The sequence below is a fragment of the Corapipo altera genome, unplaced genomic scaffold, assembly GCF_003945725.1.
Source record: "Corapipo altera isolate COAL_440 unplaced genomic scaffold, ASM394572v1 23, whole genome shotgun sequence".
NCBI classification, from domain to species: Eukaryota; Metazoa; Chordata; class Aves; order Passeriformes; family Pipridae; genus Corapipo; species Corapipo altera.
Genome location: NW_020884878.1, coordinates 20,776,028 through 20,793,019, shown reverse-complemented (window position 1 = coordinate 20,793,019; position 16,992 = coordinate 20,776,028). Strand labels below are relative to the sequence as shown.

The 16,992-nt window shown below is 35.8% G+C and overlaps 1 protein-coding gene across 16 annotated transcripts in view; it reads right to left on the bottom strand.

The window, feature by feature from the left end:
- Positions 1 to 16,992, bottom strand: part of RALGAPA1 (Ral GTPase activating protein catalytic alpha subunit 1) — a 142,695-nt gene that overhangs the window by 77,870 nt on the left and 47,833 nt on the right. For 9 of the 16 annotated variants that reach the window (XM_027638304.1, XM_027638307.1, XM_027638309.1 and 6 more), the window contains 10 exons: positions 14,973 to 16,541; positions 12,930 to 13,054; positions 10,599 to 10,815; positions 9,278 to 9,454; positions 5,710 to 5,862; positions 4,066 to 4,259; positions 3,843 to 3,941; positions 3,575 to 3,730; positions 2,005 to 2,133; positions 894 to 1,019 (listed from right to left, as the gene is read on the bottom strand). In XM_027638304.1, the coding sequence (XP_027494105.1) occupies positions 894 to 1,019; positions 2,005 to 2,133; positions 3,575 to 3,730; positions 3,843 to 3,941; positions 4,066 to 4,259; positions 5,710 to 5,862; positions 9,278 to 9,454; positions 10,599 to 10,815; positions 12,930 to 13,054; positions 14,973 to 16,541 (2,945 nt within the window). The remainder of the gene's footprint in view (positions 1 to 893; positions 1,020 to 2,004; positions 2,134 to 3,574; positions 3,731 to 3,842; positions 3,942 to 4,065; positions 4,260 to 5,709; positions 5,863 to 9,277; positions 9,455 to 10,598; positions 10,816 to 12,929; positions 13,055 to 14,972; positions 16,542 to 16,992) is intronic. The other 7 variants (XM_027638313.1, XM_027638317.1, XM_027638314.1 and 4 more) reach the window with 2 other exon arrangements.

Here is a 16,992-nt window from a genome sequence, read left to right as displayed (position 1 = left end):
TTGAAGCTAGCTTCTGTAAACAGTGCTGACGGATATGATAGAAAGAATCTACTACTTACAGATTTAAACAAGCATTTTTAAAAAATTTAAATAATTTTAAAAGTATTTGCAACTAGTTGCAGAATAAATGACTACAGCGCCTTAAAGAATGATGTCAAGAAGAATTTTGACTCAATTGCAGTTTAATGTCCCTAAAGCTGTAGGTTGCCCTCAATACAGTTCAAATAAACAGCCATTATATAATAGAAATAAGAAAGAAAGAATTCAAAATCAGTCTCCAAAGGGGAGTAAGGTATAAAGCAACTCTCAAGTCATCATTTCTCCCTAAATTGAAACAGTTTCAAAAACTTAAGGGGAGCCTTTCTTCGACTGAGCTCTGTGCAGTTTCAGTATACTGGTATACTAGCCAAGGCTGTTTCATGATACACAGGGTGAGGTCTCCATTAATCTTTGCCTTTTGGCTAACTTTTATACACATTGATCTACTGAAGTTTTCTAAAGCCCCTAGGAACACAGGCAGATCTCACCAGTTGTGAATGAACTCTCAATAAATTAAATAACAAATCTTAAGCTTCTCAAACTTCTGTCTCAGCTGATTAAAACTGAGACCCGCAAATAGCCCTAATGAGAGTAGGTTTGAAAGGGTGAGATAACACATAATTTCCTTTTATAAACATAAGAAAACAGTTTATTATTAACTTAATAGCAATTATAAAGTATGTTGAGCAGTATAAAGTTGGACAAGATTTTATGAGATCTTGAGTCTTATAATCTATTTGAAATTATTTCTCAAAAATTTTAGGGTCTTAAAATTTTAGTTAGTATTTTCTGGAAAAACACCATATTAAACATATACTAGCTGAATACTAGCAAAATATTCTTAAAATTCCTACCTTAACATCCGTAAAGTGAGACACAGCAATGTCAGGAATATTTGGGTGAAGAGCTGGTAGTTCACGATATAAATTGGGAAAACAAACTAGAGATCCTAAAAGAACCTGTGCTTCAACTCTTGGTGCCTAAAAAAAGAAAAAAAGGTGGAGAGAAATATATATATTCTTACTGCAATCAGGAAGTTGACATTTCTAGCTGCCTTAAAAGAGATCAATAGTTGAAACTCTGTTTAGCTGTTTCCTTTCTCCTGCAAATTGTGCAGAGTTAGTTAACAGAGACCACAGCCCCTTGGATCGCTACTCATGCACACCCCATGATCCCACTTTCGAAGACAGTCAAAAGGAAGCAACGGAATTGTTAGGACTACAGAGAAATGACTGAGCTGCTAACTAGGCTCAGGCCTTAGGTTCAGCTAATTGAACGAGATGTGGAAAATTACCAGATGTGACATGAAACAGAAAAGGCTACAGTGTAAGAAGCTGACAGAGGCTTCAGATAGTACCTCGAGGGAGGCTGCATCTCATAGCTGATTAGAGGGTAAATGATGGGATAAACAGCCAAAACTCACAGACAGTTGGAGGGAACTATTGGGAAGCTTTGAGAGAGTACAATCATGCAAGGTCAACAGCACACAGGTAATCATATCAGTATTACTATATAAGGCTGAATCTGCCTGAGTAACAATATCACAAGTACATTCAAATAGTGCAAATGCTAGCAGATTTGAGTTTTCAAGCCTAATCATCAAAGTCATTGCATAGCAGAGATATGGAGGAATAAATACTCTTTTCAAATGAAATCTTGGTCAAAATGGACATTTACTTTAAAATATGCTAAAGTACAGAAAAATGGCAGTCACAATTCTGAGAACTCTGAAGTAAAAGAAGATTTTCTGCTTCAACAGTAATTTTTGCATTCTTCATATATTTTCTGGAGAGGACTTGCATGTGTAGTGTTCTAGAATAAATCACTGACATTATCTGTATTTGAAAACTGTTACACTGAATACTGAGATCAAGTTAACACCCCAGTCAAGTTGAAATACTGTTCAGTTTTCTCTCAAATTCTTCCCACTCATCCACAGATGAGAATTAACTGATGAATACTTACATTGAGGAATGATGAAGCAGCCACTCTTCCTGCTGCTACTATGAAATCCATAATAAGCATGGTAGCACCAGGCAAACCAAGTGAAAAGAACTGGGGAGAGCAGTGCTTAATGATTGTATTGACAATATCCTTGCAGAGGAAAAAGGGGAAAAAAGGAAGAGTATCAACACAAATCAAGATGAAAAATGAAGAAAAAAAGGCAAGTATTTATCAACGGTAGAAAGTAAAAATGTGAGAAATCAAATTCATTGTGGTCATTAAGATGCTTATTACTGAGTGAAGAGTAGCACAAAAAGATAAATTCCTTACGTATACTCATATTAATGTAAGCAGACTGTGGTATACTTTATAGGTCAATTTAATCTTGGACAATAGTTCATATCTTATATTAATTTACATTTAGCTTTTAAGATTTCTATAACTGATTAACCATCCATTTAAGTATGTACCAAAGAGATATAGTGAGATAACCAGCTATTATACCTTCTTAAAAACATGCTTAATCCTCTCCCATAAGTATTACCTGACTATAGTTGACAAAAAGATATTAGCCTCTTATGTATATCCATACGGAACCAAAATATGAAGAAAGAAAGATAATAAAGTGTTTTATAAGATTGCCCATATGTAGTTATTCAACACAGCATATTGTGTTCTTGTAGACTTAGTGAAGGACTTTTAAAAATTTCTGTACACGATGCAATTTCTTCAAAAGTACTGGAAAAGTATAAAATTATTAAAAACCACCCCAAGTTCACAGATACGCCAAAAAACCCCCCTTTTTTCTCCTCTGAATATTTCTTCACTAGCAGTAATATCCAACTAAATGGCAGTATGTTATAGGAAGATCTGCTGTCCAGCAAGAAAAGCAGCACAAACTGGTTTTTAGAGGACAGAAACTGGACATCTGTCCTATCCATAGCCATCTGTGGAATAATTTTGGACTAATTCTATTTTGCCCAGTTAATGAAAATAGGATTGTTTGAACCTTTGATCTCACTATGCCTATAACCACTCCTCAAAGAAGTTCTCAAATTCAACATTTCACACTTCTGATGTAAAGCTTTAAAAAGAGTGTTTAAGCCATCCAATATTTTCATACTTGTTAATATTAAAACTTATGAAAAAGATCTCCTCCCACTGATTAGATCTGTTTAGTACATCTCAGCTTGCTGGTTCCTATTCTTGCTGTACAAAGCCCTCCAATGCAGTGAGCACAATTTACTAGCTAAACTGTTGCATCAGGGAGCAAGTAAGAACAGTAGACTTTAGAGAGATCTGCTTCCTTCTCTTTCTTGCATACTTCAATCTGTAACATATAATCACTGAAAATGAGAAAGTACATTTTCTGCCTTCATATTTGCTTGAAATGGACTACAAAAAAAGGATTTCTGATTACAACCAAGGACATGAAGACCGCTTATCAAAAATTTCTTTTTAGAAAAGTATCAACGGCATAACTATTTTAAAAAACATTAAATCACTCAGCTGAAAATCCACTGAGTACTTTTGAGAAAATAATTTTATTTTCAGTTATTTATATTACCTTGAACTTCACACTTAAACTTACTTGATCAACATGAAGAAGTCCACAGTGCATTATATTGTAGAAATGAGTTAAAAAATCCCTGTTTGGAGAAACATCTTGTCTTCGTTTCATTGTCTTACAAATAAGTTTATAAGCATGTAGTTTTCCTTGTTTGTATTTATCAGTCAGCATTGTTGCCTACAATTTCAGAAAAATATTTATTGTTCAAAAATTTCAAAATTGCATTAAACACTCCTCTGCATCTACATTAACTTCCATTTCTGTTTCATAGTTTAGTGCTCAAATTTACCTTGAATAGCCATGGTGTTAGAATTCTCAGTGGTGGAATTAAAACTGGGGGAGATGGTGAAGTTAGGTTATCTGTTGAAATACCAAGATTGTCTCTTATCTGCAATTATTAAAAACAAAACAAAAAGAGAATTATTAAAGGGAAATATATAAGGTGTTGGCTTTTTCCTCTTGAAAATCCTGCCCTAACAGGTCAGGTCAGAGAAAAGGTTCAGTTCTTTTACCTTGGCCAGATTCTGCCACAGTTCACACAGGTAGTCAAAAACCTGGGCATGAATCTCTGGATCCATGATGCTGTTGACATCTCCCAAAATTCCTAGCATTCGCCTCCACATCACAGTAGCAACATCTGCATGCCATCCTGTAAGTGTTCCCCCAGCCATCACACTGCAACATTCTGAGGGGAATTCACTAGTTTCTGTAACAGAAGAAAAAAAAGCATAGTGAGATATAACTCCAGAAAAAGAAAAGTTCTGATGTAACTTTTACATACATAGTCTTCCTAAAACCAAAAGATCAGGCTTTTAGAGTAAGCAATTTTTTACCCATTCAGCCACCTCAACACCGCATATGTTAAATTCTATGTCTATTATAAACTCTGTAGAGGAAAAATTGTCCTGTTTCTTATATTCTTTCCATAAATAACATTTAAGGTCACTTCTGGAACTCTAATACAGATCAGATGGACCCAGTAAGGCCACTCTCCTTTATTAAGTGTTGTCTTACATTCTTTAGAGTCAATGAATCTCCAGAAGTTCACTTGCCTGCTTTCAAGTAAAATTATGTTTAAACTTTACATTTTCCCCAATAAAACATGTATTTTATTGTAAATTGAAGGGAAAGGTGATAGCAAACCTGTCTCTAGCTGCTGTCCTTTAAGCAGTAAACACATCAGTGGAGAGGCAACATTCAGTAACCTAGCACCACAGCCTAACACTCACCTAGCTCTCCCCACACAGATGATTGATCTAGACTGTCCATACAAGGAAACCTTCAACAGATTATGATGGCTCGTGTCTACTCAGATCACAATTATCTAAAGAGCCAAAAGAAACTAGCTATTGAGTCACAGTTTTAAAAAGCAGCAGGCATTCAGAATCTTCTTTCCACCCCCTCAGGTGGATTTTCAAAACACTTCAGCAACAGAATTTGCTGGGATCTTCTGGAAGTTTTGAAGCTCCCACAGGCAAACCAAATCAAACTTAAATCTGAATTCAGCCTAATCACATAGCCTCATCTTTTGAACGTCTGGACCACTGTGGTAGAGACACTAATTGGTTTCTAGGCTGTAGATTCCAAAGTACAAAGCAAAAGGATATTTCTGTTCATCAGTAGGCTACTTAAAGAAAAGGGTCTGAAATATATGTCAGACACTCTTCTATTTCCATGAGACAACATACGGGAGAAATGTGTACATCGTATTTACAAAGTGAATGTATCTCAGAATTCAATAGCTAAGATAGTTGATGTAATTACAAATTTGTTTAAATATGAAAGGGAAAAGAACCAAACTTTCAAGAAGAAATAATAACATTACTTTAAAATTATGTCTTATTATTTGTTCATAAATAAAACAATCCATGGCAGGGCCACACACTAGATTAAGCTGCCATGATTCTAAGCAATTAAAAGAACAATTATAAATGTGTGGACTATTAATCCACTGCTAATAATTCCAATGGAATGCAGGATAAAATTTCTTTGCTTTTAAAAAAAATCACTGAAATTAAATATTTTTTAAGTGCAGATGAAATAGCTTTGTACAGGATTGTTTACAACTGCTGTGATATTAGTCACATATACTACTTCTCTATATTGCACTAGAAAGAAAGAAAGAACAGGTTTGTATTTTTTATTCCAGATATTGCCTAGGTCATCTGGCGTCTGTAAAACAGAGTGGTGGAGCTTCTCATCCAGCTGCAGATCCTTCTGCTCAATATGATCTGCATGAAGAGTGGCAGGAGAGGGTGTCTGTGATCGGGATCCAAGAGCAGATTGGATTGGAGAAGCACTTTCAGAGCCTGTAAATGCAATTTTTAACAGTTACCTTAAAAGCCTTTTCCATTTTCTTGAGCTACTGAAATGTTGTCTAAACACGGTAATAACAGAAAACTGAGCTGCTTTTATGTATCAAATATAAAAACAGTAAGATCTCCCCGTGAATGATGCTCTGAAAGAAAACAAACTACATGCAGGAAAGCTGAGAGATGAACATTGAAATCAGTTAGGTAATCAGAGGATTAAAAGACCTCTATTTTAGGTCCAAATAATTTTAAATGTGTTTGTTCTGCAGCAATTTCAGCATTTTGAAGCAGCTGAATTTCTCATCACATTCTCACCTAAATTTCTCTCCAGCAAAATGTTTAAACAAAAATTTTCCTGGAACAAATGCTTTTCCAGGTTTACTGATGCATGCAAGTTTATTTATAAATAAAAACTCAAACCAATAACTGATAATCTTTGATGTTTATCTGTTGATTGGGCAGAGAAAATCTGTATGAAGGGAAAGTTCTGTATAGTTGGAGGAGTTTTACTTCTTCTAAGACAGGAAATCCAAAGTGTCTCAATGGCAGTGCTGTAAAGGCATTTTTCTGTGATCATCTCCGAGCTACCTCTATAGACAACTATGTGGCCTCTACTACTCTCTCTGTGGAGAGGGAGCAGGTACTTGTATCTTTCTTCTGCACTATCTTACATTTCACATCCTGAATTTGTCTAAAGCTTATTATAAAAAGCTGAGTTCAGCCAGAACAGTCATGTGGCAGACAAAAAAAGAACAGCTATTCACCCAGACTTTCCTAAAAATCAGCACACGTTAAAATGGAAGAATTCAAACCTATTAACTTTAACTCTCAGATAAATGTAACTGGGACGCAAAATCACTATATGTGAAATTCAGTATTAGAGATAAACTGAACTTTAGGGACAGCAATGAACAAGTGAGTCTTTTAAAACAGTAATTTTTCCAAATTATTGTGAGATTAATTGAGAGAATACTTCTCACTTGAAAAAAGTGTTCTTTTTTATAAAGAGAACAAATTGTTTAAAGAACTAGACAGAAAATGTCAGTGTTATCAAAACCAAAATTACAGTAAACAATCTCAATTACATCGTTAAACTGCAAAGCTCTCCATCTCCTTTAAATGACCAAGGCAATGAAGCTTTTACCACCAATTTAAATCAACATCTCTATGCAGGAGAGAGGGGAACTACTGCTTTGCACACAGATTACTGCTTCAAATAACAGGTAATGATACTCCCCTCTTGCTACTGACTACTTGTTTTCCACACACTTACAAAGATAACATACACCCATAAAAGATGTTCAAAGAAACCTTTTCTTACTTTATTTCCATTCTGCTCATTAGTTGGGGACAGATGAAAGTAGTTCAAGAGAAGAAGCAAGAAATAACGATGGGGAGGAGAGAAAGTGAGGGAGACAGATAGAAAGAGAAGGAAAAGGAATGAGATGGAAAGGATGAACAGGTAGAGAAGGCAGGGAGGGAGCAGAGAAGGAGGGAAAAAGATCTTTATGTGATGGAAGAGAACGGACAGAAATAATTATGAAAAATTTGTGGAACTACAGGAGACTGTCACTAAAAGATACTTCAGCATATGAGGATCTAAACTGGACTGAGACTACCAGGGGTTCAACTTGTTCTAGGACTGGTAAACAGCAGTCAATGGTAAACTCTCATTTACTAAGAATATGAAATAATGTTCATACACCAAAAAGAATTTTTCCTTTCAAAAACCTTCAAGATAAAACTATTTGCGAGGAGTAGTTTTCTGATCAGCAGAACCACTGCAAACTTGTTTCTTATGTGTGTGTTTTGAGGTTGAGTTTCTGCATAGATTTGATGGCATCTAATATAGTGAAGTTCACGTTGCGGTTTCCCTCTCATGGGACTCTGCATACGTGCAATTTTCACTAGATAGCTGCCTGTCTTTCATAAAACATCAAAGAAAATGATACCCTTCTGTTTTTTTCTATGTCAATTTAGCAGAAATTAGACAATGGGCTCCAATATCCTTGGGTGCGTGGAACAGTCAGAGACAGAGAATTGCACAAGTATTGCTTCCTCAGGAAACCCAGCTAAATGCACATGACACACAAAAGTTGCCTCTCTAAAACAGAAGTCCAAGATAGAAGAGACAACCACAGAATTTCTCAATGGACAACTCAGTCATTAATTGCAATCTTATCAATTCAATTATAGTGCAAAGTTGGACAAAAATACCAAACAGTAATGAAATAATCAACTTATAAACACATACAAACAAACAGAAAAAGAACAGATCTTCAGCAAGGACTTTCAACAAGAACACAGTAAAGAGGAAAACGAAGAGGACAAAAGTCAAGCTGAACACTGTTGAACAAGCCGAACAACAATGTCCATGAAAGCTAATACCATGCTTCTTTCACCAGAAAGGCACTTCCAAAAAGTGAAAACTGCAGGGGGAGGTAAAGAGGTCTTTCCATATCTCTGAAAATGCACTTTGATTTCTCACAGAGAACAAAATACTGTATGTAGGTACAAGCTTTCACAGATAAATTGGTACTTCCTGTTGGAACTTTTTACTTGTTACAGCTAGGGTTATAACACGAATGGTAGTGTGTAACAGTCATGGAACAAGGAGTATGCAAATGACTATAGTTTGGATTTACAAAACCTGGGAAGAGACCGATCTTCAACATCCTCCTCATAGAGAGGGATTGTCTCTGAGACAGAAGCCCATTCAGTCGGGGTTAACTGCATCACTTGGTGGTTGTTACTCTATTATTCTCTCTCACTCTCTCAAGAAACAGTTGCAAAATAAACTGGTGGAGCATTGACCTCACCAACTGAGGCTCCAACACTCCTTCCTTACAGGCTTAATTTTTCATGAAAACAACAAGTACTAAAATAAAAATAATTTCTAAGTTATACCAATGGAAAGTGATGTTACATGGTAAAATAACATTTTACAGACAATATAAAGAGACATTAAGATGGATGTATGCAAAAGAATCCCATGATACTTCAGCGTGATACACTGGTTTGAAAGAGCACTGTCAAAGCCTTCCAAGGAAAAAGCTTTTCCTGAAAATCAGTTATTTAACTACCAGTAATAGAAGGACACTTGTAAGAGATCTAGCATACATAATGTGGTATGAGTTTCTCCTTGGTAATTGTATAGATTTTGTCATGAGGGGTTTAAAAATACATTTAGGAACAAGTTAAAGATCCTAGGGGTAACTAAGTCAGACAAAGGTTTTTAACTTATTTCATACATTACTTTTCAATAGCAGTCAAAAATAATTGAAATAAACATCTTAAAAAGAACATAGATTCATGTAGAAGCTGGAATTTGCATTCTTCAGGATGGGTGAAAAATTTCAGAAATCAATGCACTTTTTTTTTTTTTAGAGCTTTTTTTTTTAATCTACTTTACCAGTAATAGTTGCAGCTTCAGCAGACAATGGTTGCTGATTGAGACTACTTGTTTCTGAATCTATGTGGAGTGTAGTTAGACTGGCCAGTTCTTGCTCCTCGGCACTCTGCTGCTGTCCTGAAACTGCATCAACGTCAGTAGAAGCTGGTGTCCCTGCCTCAGTGCCAAAGCTGAAATCTGTGAGGAAAACACTGTATTAACTTAGAACCTTCAAATAGCACTAAACCGAAAAAAACTCAAAGGCCCAGGATCTCCAAACTCCTCCATGGAAATGTTGTACGTGCATCTTCTATGCTACTAATGCACTGTTGCAAAATTTACATAAAATGTAACAGCACAAAATAATTCACTACTTTGAGTAATCTCTTTCCTGTAAGATTGAACCCGTGACTAAACATCTCCAGAAACATTCCTGTTTCATGTCCTGCATTCTGCTTGGTTGCTGTAAGGCACCTACATGCAAATAAAGTAAAAATAATGGACTCATATATTAAGGAATTTATTTGCAAAATTTACAGGCTGGAAGAAATATTCAAGTTTGTTGTAAAAACACTAAACTAAAAATATTATGACAAATGATAGTCTAACAAATGTTATTTTCAGCACTAAAGAAAAATGTCAGGCTGAAATGTAGGCTTAAATACCATTACATAGTTGCATTATAGCAACATATATAAAAACTGCAATTTCTTCAATAAATTTTATCATATAAACATTATTTTTATCTTATGTAATATATGAAGTCATAATTCCTAGCAACCATAATGACCCCTTCTGTTCAACAAGGGTGGGAATGGATAAACAAATGATTGAAAAGCATTGTTATTACACAAAGCACATTAATTTTAACAAAGCTTACTAATTTAACCATGATAATATACTTAGTATCTTAATTAATCTATAGTTACACAAAGGCCACTAAAAATATCAGAAGCCCTTCTTTTAGTTTTGCCTAAGTGTTTTCAAAAGAATTAAAAACACTTCCAAAATAAGTAAGTAACCTTTAATTCTGATATTTTGTGCAAAACAGATGGATGCGCTCCAGGGAAAAGACAATATTGCTTTCTAACTTCTGTTTAGTGTTGTTCTGCTTTTTGCACACAAGTATTATTTTGAAAAGTAGTATTCCACTGCTCTCTTTTTTAATATACTAAAACCACAATAGCCTCTTCTTGCTGCATTATTTTGAAATCACTAGCAAGTTAATCTCTCTCTCTCTACAGAAAATTGCTGGCACACAACTTTACCGGAAAAAAAAAAAAAAGGGAATTTGTAATCAATTAATAAAAAAATGCTATTACTTTTGGAAAAATATACTTGCTTTCAAATTTGCGGCCATCATACTGGAAGGCGCTGAAGGAGTCAGAGTGACTGTCTGAACTGATGAGGTCACTGCTGCCCGCGCTGGCAGGTGATGTCCATTCGGAAGGTACGCCTGGGTCATCTACAGGACGCATTTGGTTCTGCTTGTTCAATATATCAGGAAGGTCTTTAGGAACTTCCAGGCTCCCAGGACTGCTTCCTCTTCTTGTCACATTCTACACATTGAAGAGACATAAACTATCTTACAATCTTGGATGGTTTATTTACATAAACTGGAAAAAGCAATCCCACATTTGCTGAAGTCAGAATGTAACAAATAGTTCTTAAGTACCTAAACCAGAAATTGTCATCATACTAAATATATAGCCAAAACTTTCCAAAGCCCCAGACAGGCAGCAGCAACTGAAGAGTTCACGCAGTCAGAGAATTTCATAAACACAAATTTTATTTGCACAATGAATTTTTGGACATATATCGTAAAAGGCTAAATTTCAGACTAGCATGGGCCACATACATTATAGGTAAGACTTGAGAGAGTAAAATAGTAAAAAAGTATACTACATCTAAATTACTAAAGAAAACCTGTTAACCTTGGTTTCAGGCAGAAAAAAATGTCAAGTAATATTGCCTTTTCTGGCCTATAGGCTACCATGCTAAAAGCAAAAATTTAATGTATACAACCAGCAAATGAAATTACTAATTCATGCGTTAATCTCCCTATGATTAAACCTCAACTTTGATACTAGTTTGGACACCAAAGACCACATATAGCAGAAATAAGGCATGCAGATTTGCTCATATACAAGTAAGGTGGTGGTCTATCTGAAGTCTTTCTTTAAGGCATATTTTTCCACAGATAGGACTGTTTGCTTGAGAGGGAAGAGAGACAAAAGTAGAAAAGCCATTTTATGAAATAGCTTAAAATCTTTATGCATTGTGAGACTAATGATGCGTTCCTTTTACACTAGGTCCAATCACTTCTGCATTCTTTTACTATCCTACTACTGATTAGAGATTAACTCAGACTGACAAGCTTTTCGTGATAAGGTTTTAGCATTCAATATATACAGCAACCTAAAACTAATCTTAATAACTTGTGTACTGTTTTAAGAAGGCATATCTATTGTTATGTGCTAATTACAAAAATGAGTGGCAGTGTCGGAGTAGTACTCAAACTTATCTCGACTCTTTTCTGCTACGTAAGGAAAGTATCAATTCTCAAACAGTATTCTCTCCTTTTCTCTCTTCTTCTGGGTCAGTTGTGATGATATCTGTTTTATTAATTTGCAGACTAAGTTAACCTTTTTTATAGACTTCAAGTTAGCATTCTGTGTTGTAATTCAAGACTTATTAACAAGAATACTTTGCACCAATAATCAAGTTTCATAAACATGAGTTCAATACAAAAGAGAAAAAAGAATACATATAGATAAACTCTATAGATTCTCTCTTGCCATTTATACAAGATGATGATAAAGAAACAATTTTAATCCCTTGCAGAAATCTTCTTCTGCCCCTTATTAGCAACTCCTTATTGACAACTTTCTATAGGAAAATGTCTTAAAAAGACCTTCTTCAAAATATCTAAGCAGAAAAAAGGATTAAACAATTTTGAAACACTGTATTTAAATTGTTGCCCATTCTGTTCTTCATTTGCAACTTTTGTTTTAATTTTCCCTTTTGTTGCTAGTTAACAAGCACTTATCTCTTCAACTGAGTTGTCTCATTCTGCAAGCATTCAACAGTAACCAGAAATTCTTGACTTAAAATTGATTAAAATTTCTCATTATGAATGCCATTCCAAACAACATGACACTTCTGGAAAAGTGCAGGAAGAAAGCATATGAAAAGTTGGTTTGACTACCAACACACTACTTACAAGATATCATTCAACACTTGGAAGTGCAATAAAAAAAAATTAAGAGCAGTTTTTTAGTCTGATGCATTGACTATGCCTGTAGAGAACAGTACTGTACTACAGCATGATACTTAACTACATACCACCCTGAGGACTGCAAATTTACACAGAAACTATCATTCTGAAAGTGTCTATGTACAGAGATCTTTACAGGTTCAATTCAATGAGACTATTCACCTGACATAACTTCTGCATTGCTTCCACAATGAAGATTTAAAAGATATGAAAACACAAATGGTAAAAAATGGCATGAATCTATCTCAAAGACAAGGAATAATTAAGCAGTATTCTTAATGCTGATTCATAAAAGTCAGAGAAATACATTTTAGTGAACTGATTTATAATGTCATTGGCAAGTTCGCACATATATGCAGACATAAGTATTGAAATGTAGCAAGTTTAAAGGCTTACCAGAGCACTACCACTGCGGAGTCTCTCAGCTATAAATTCATCCATGAGGTCAGGAACATTTGTATTGCTACTGCCAATATCACTATCAATAGGGTGCAGCTTTTGATTCATGTCCTCTCTATTAGCTAAAAGCAAATGAACAACCATTTATAGTAAAGAATGCATCAAGGCATTTTCAAAACAAAATGTAACAAATGAAAAAACCTGTTAATTAACAGAAATAAAAAAAAAAATCAAAATTGCCAAACATGCATTTTAAGAATGTCCCTCTTTTAAAGCAGACTCTACTTTCAGAATTAGTATGGCTTCTTCTTCCCACTAAGCAGGGGTTAGTTGATTTCCAGTTCCACCTTCAAGAGCAGGAAGCTTATAGGTAAGCACTACTCAAAGTTGTTAATGCTTGCTTTAAGGATAAAGCGTATGTTCTTCCTCCATATCACAAGTAACAAATCCTAAAAAATTTGTATGATTCCTACAGGCTTCTTCTTCATTGCATTCTTAATGAAAAGCAACATAGTGGAAAAAGTAAAGTAGATTGTAATATATACTAATGATAAACGGTGATGTGGCACTGCATACAGTTAGTATAAATAGTGCAAAGAAAACATTATATGATAAAATTACATGCTAGTACGTGGAATGAAAATTCTAACTCTGGATGATCAATGTTATGAACAACTAATTAAGTTCACTCATTTATCAGTGTTACATTTTTGATATAACTATACTGTTCATATTTAACTGTGGCTGTTACACCTGCCTTCATGATATTCACCTTTAAAGTCTTCAAGTTATTCCAGTTCATGTTCTTTTTATAATAATTTTTCCCCTCAGTGCCATCTCTCTTGAGACCACGGTGTAGTTTATTTTAACAACGAGGCTCTGTTAAATGTTACAAATTTCAAATAACCAGTACTTCTAAAATTGGTGTTTCCTAGATATCTCTTTTTCAGAAGTACAGATTTTGTGGAGCAGCAAATCGTTTTTGTGAGACCCATGACAGTTAACGCGCTCGGGTGCTGTGCTTACAGAGACTGCCCTCAGGTGGCATTAACATCTCAATGCAGGATGCATTGCAGAATCCTCTGTTAAGCATGCCAACATAACAATGGGAAAAAAAGAAAACCTGCATTACTGCTGAAAGTTATTTTATTGTTCATTTAAGGTTATGCGAACTAAGACAACGGATATTAGAGCGACAGCCTTCATTTTTGACCAGTTCACAGAGGTCTCACAGTTAGCAGGAGAAAGACCATCATGAGACCTTCATGAACATCCATGATTCCAAGAGAAAAAGAAAGCAATGAAAGATGTTGCCAAGATGTAACTGCAGCCATTTTGATGAATGAATATAGGAAGGCCTATGTCATATTTTGAAAAAGACTCAAACAAAACCTTATGATTAGACTCAGAGAACTGTTGTAATGAAATCATTCCACTAGTAGCAGACTGTTATTTCACACTATTTTTTAAAAATTATCTAAACTGACCTCCAAATGTAAATTTGAGGGGTTTTTTTTGTTTTGGAGGAGGAAAAGGAGGAAGAGGATGGGGAGGAAGAAGAAAACACACTAAATGAACCAGAAATACAATCATTTCAACCTAGCTGGTTGACAGCCAGGTCCTTCAGATAAGCAAACTACACTCAGCGTGGAATAGCATATTCTGATAAAATATGCATATGCCAATCATACAGTAGGCTGAATTTTAAGGCTCTGCATGGTAGATGAAAATTCAGAAGTCTCAAGGCTTAGTCCTTTATTAGGTCATTTACTGTCTCTTCCTCTTCCCTAACTTGATGGTCTTCAGCAGCAAAGAGGTTCAACTAAATATCTTGAAAAGAAAAATTAGTAATTTAAAGTATGTAAATGTAACTTATGCTGGGAGAAAAATCAGCTGGCTGTAGGCGCATGCATAACCAAACAGGGAAAGCAGTGATCATCCCAAAGCCTTTTGATTGCTTATCAGAGCTTGCTTCAGTTGCATTAAGCCAAACTGGTGTTGCCTTTCTCCTTTTGCGCTCTGCACACTGTTAGTGCTCACCTGCAGCTTTCCTTCCAAAATAGCCCATTACATGACTGTACAGATCCCTCAGTGGAGCCTCTGCTGGCATTCTGTTCTGCCTCTGTGGGGAAACATTTGCCTTCGGCTTCGAAAGAGCATGTACAACAGTTTTATAAACACCACCCAGGGAGCCCTGCTGTTGTGCCGACTCCTGACCTGGTGCCCTAAAGGCACTACGATTATGGAACTGACTAACTGCAATACCTTCTTTCTGCAACACAGCTGCTTGAGTTTCTGTAGATTCCTTAATTTGTTTGCTGCCAGCTGAAGCAACATTAATTGCATCTAGATGTCTATATATTCCAGGTCTAACCAGCTCTGTGGCAGTTGATGAGCTGGTGCTTGTGCTGGTACTGCTGTTGCTGCTACCACTACTGCTACTACTGAAGCCACCAAGTTTACGAAGTCTTGCTTTCCAAGCAGCCTCTTTGCTCTCAAGAGGATTGTAAAATTGAACCGATTCTGTAGATGGCCTAAAAGTAACATGAACACTATTTCTTTTTTTAGTTGTTATTTTCATTATTTTGGCCCTATGAGTTACAGTTTCAGATATACTTCTTTTAGTTGGTGCCAGTTTGCTCGTGCCTGTGACGTAAGGCATTTGAGGGTCCACTTGTGCTTTAGGAAGAATTTTCTTTGCGTGGACAATACGTGAGTTGGTCAGCTTTTCATTAAACTGGGCACTTCTATGCTTTTCACCTACCACTGCTTCCACAACTAAATCTACATCAGCTTCAGTGGCTGCTTGCCTGTACAGGTATCTCTTCCCTTCTTTGCTGCTAGGACTACTTGACCCATGATCAAATACACTTTCATGCTGTTTATTTATATCTAACTGTCTGGCTTTATTGAGCGCTTGATTTCCTGTAAAGAAGTCTACTTGACTAGGTGCGATATTACTTATAAAGCCACTTGGGTTTTGTTCTAGGTGCAGCTCTGTGTTATCGTCTCTCTCTGTAACAGTGATGCTATTTGTGCATTGCCCAGTCTGATCTCTATTTTCTAATCCGTCCAGTGGCAATCTATCATTCCTATTTACTGATGTATCAACGTCATGAGCAGAAGCCTTACATTTATCTATCTCAAAGTTACCGCAAAGTTCTTCTTTTTCTTTAAGATATTCTCTCAGAGAGGAAAGGAGATCATCTTCACCTTCAAGGTCAACATATTGGCTTTGTTCAAAGGCAGTGTTTGCAAATTCTACCGGCCCTATTAAATGACAAAGATGGTCATAAATACTATCCCCAACTTCCAAGGAGGACTCTCTGCTATTTGTATCAGTGATATGGCTTTCAGTGGATCTATGCATTGAAGAGGTCTCAGTGGAACTCTGTAAGCTTGGAGCATGATGGGATGAACTGTCAATGACAGGAACTGCACCTTTGGCTCGTTCAACTGCGAAAGGTTCCAGGATGTCAGAGGTGCTGCTGCTTCGTGGCAGTGGCTGTTCCTCATTTAATGCACCAAAAACTTCACTTGGAGCATCCTCACTCTGTGAAAAATGTCTGACTCGAGGTGGACGTGGAAGAATTTGAGCATCATCAATGTCTGTAGAAAAAAGTATATGTAACATGCACAAAAATTTACATAGAGAGACAATATGTATTTACCACTACATCATAATTATGTGACTTTAAGAGCCAGTAAAGTCCAGAGCCTTGTTTTCTTAGATACAACAAAAATACTTTTTCCAATACTAGAGTGTTAAAAGCACACGCACATAATATCCAGTACATAATGTAATATAAATGAGTTAGACCATCAGAACACAGTTTTAAATGTTAACATGCATGAAAACAAACAGTGAGATCATGGAACGTTTGGAAATACAGTTAAAGCTAGAGCTGTGCCAATAAGTTCAATAATTCAACCAATCTTATTCCAGCTGGCTTGCTGAGGAAATGGTTACTGGAATACAAATGAGCTTAACAGTAGTACTCCCTTTGTAGAATTTACATCTTCAGAAAAATGGGCAACTCCAAAGAAAACAAGCAAGTTT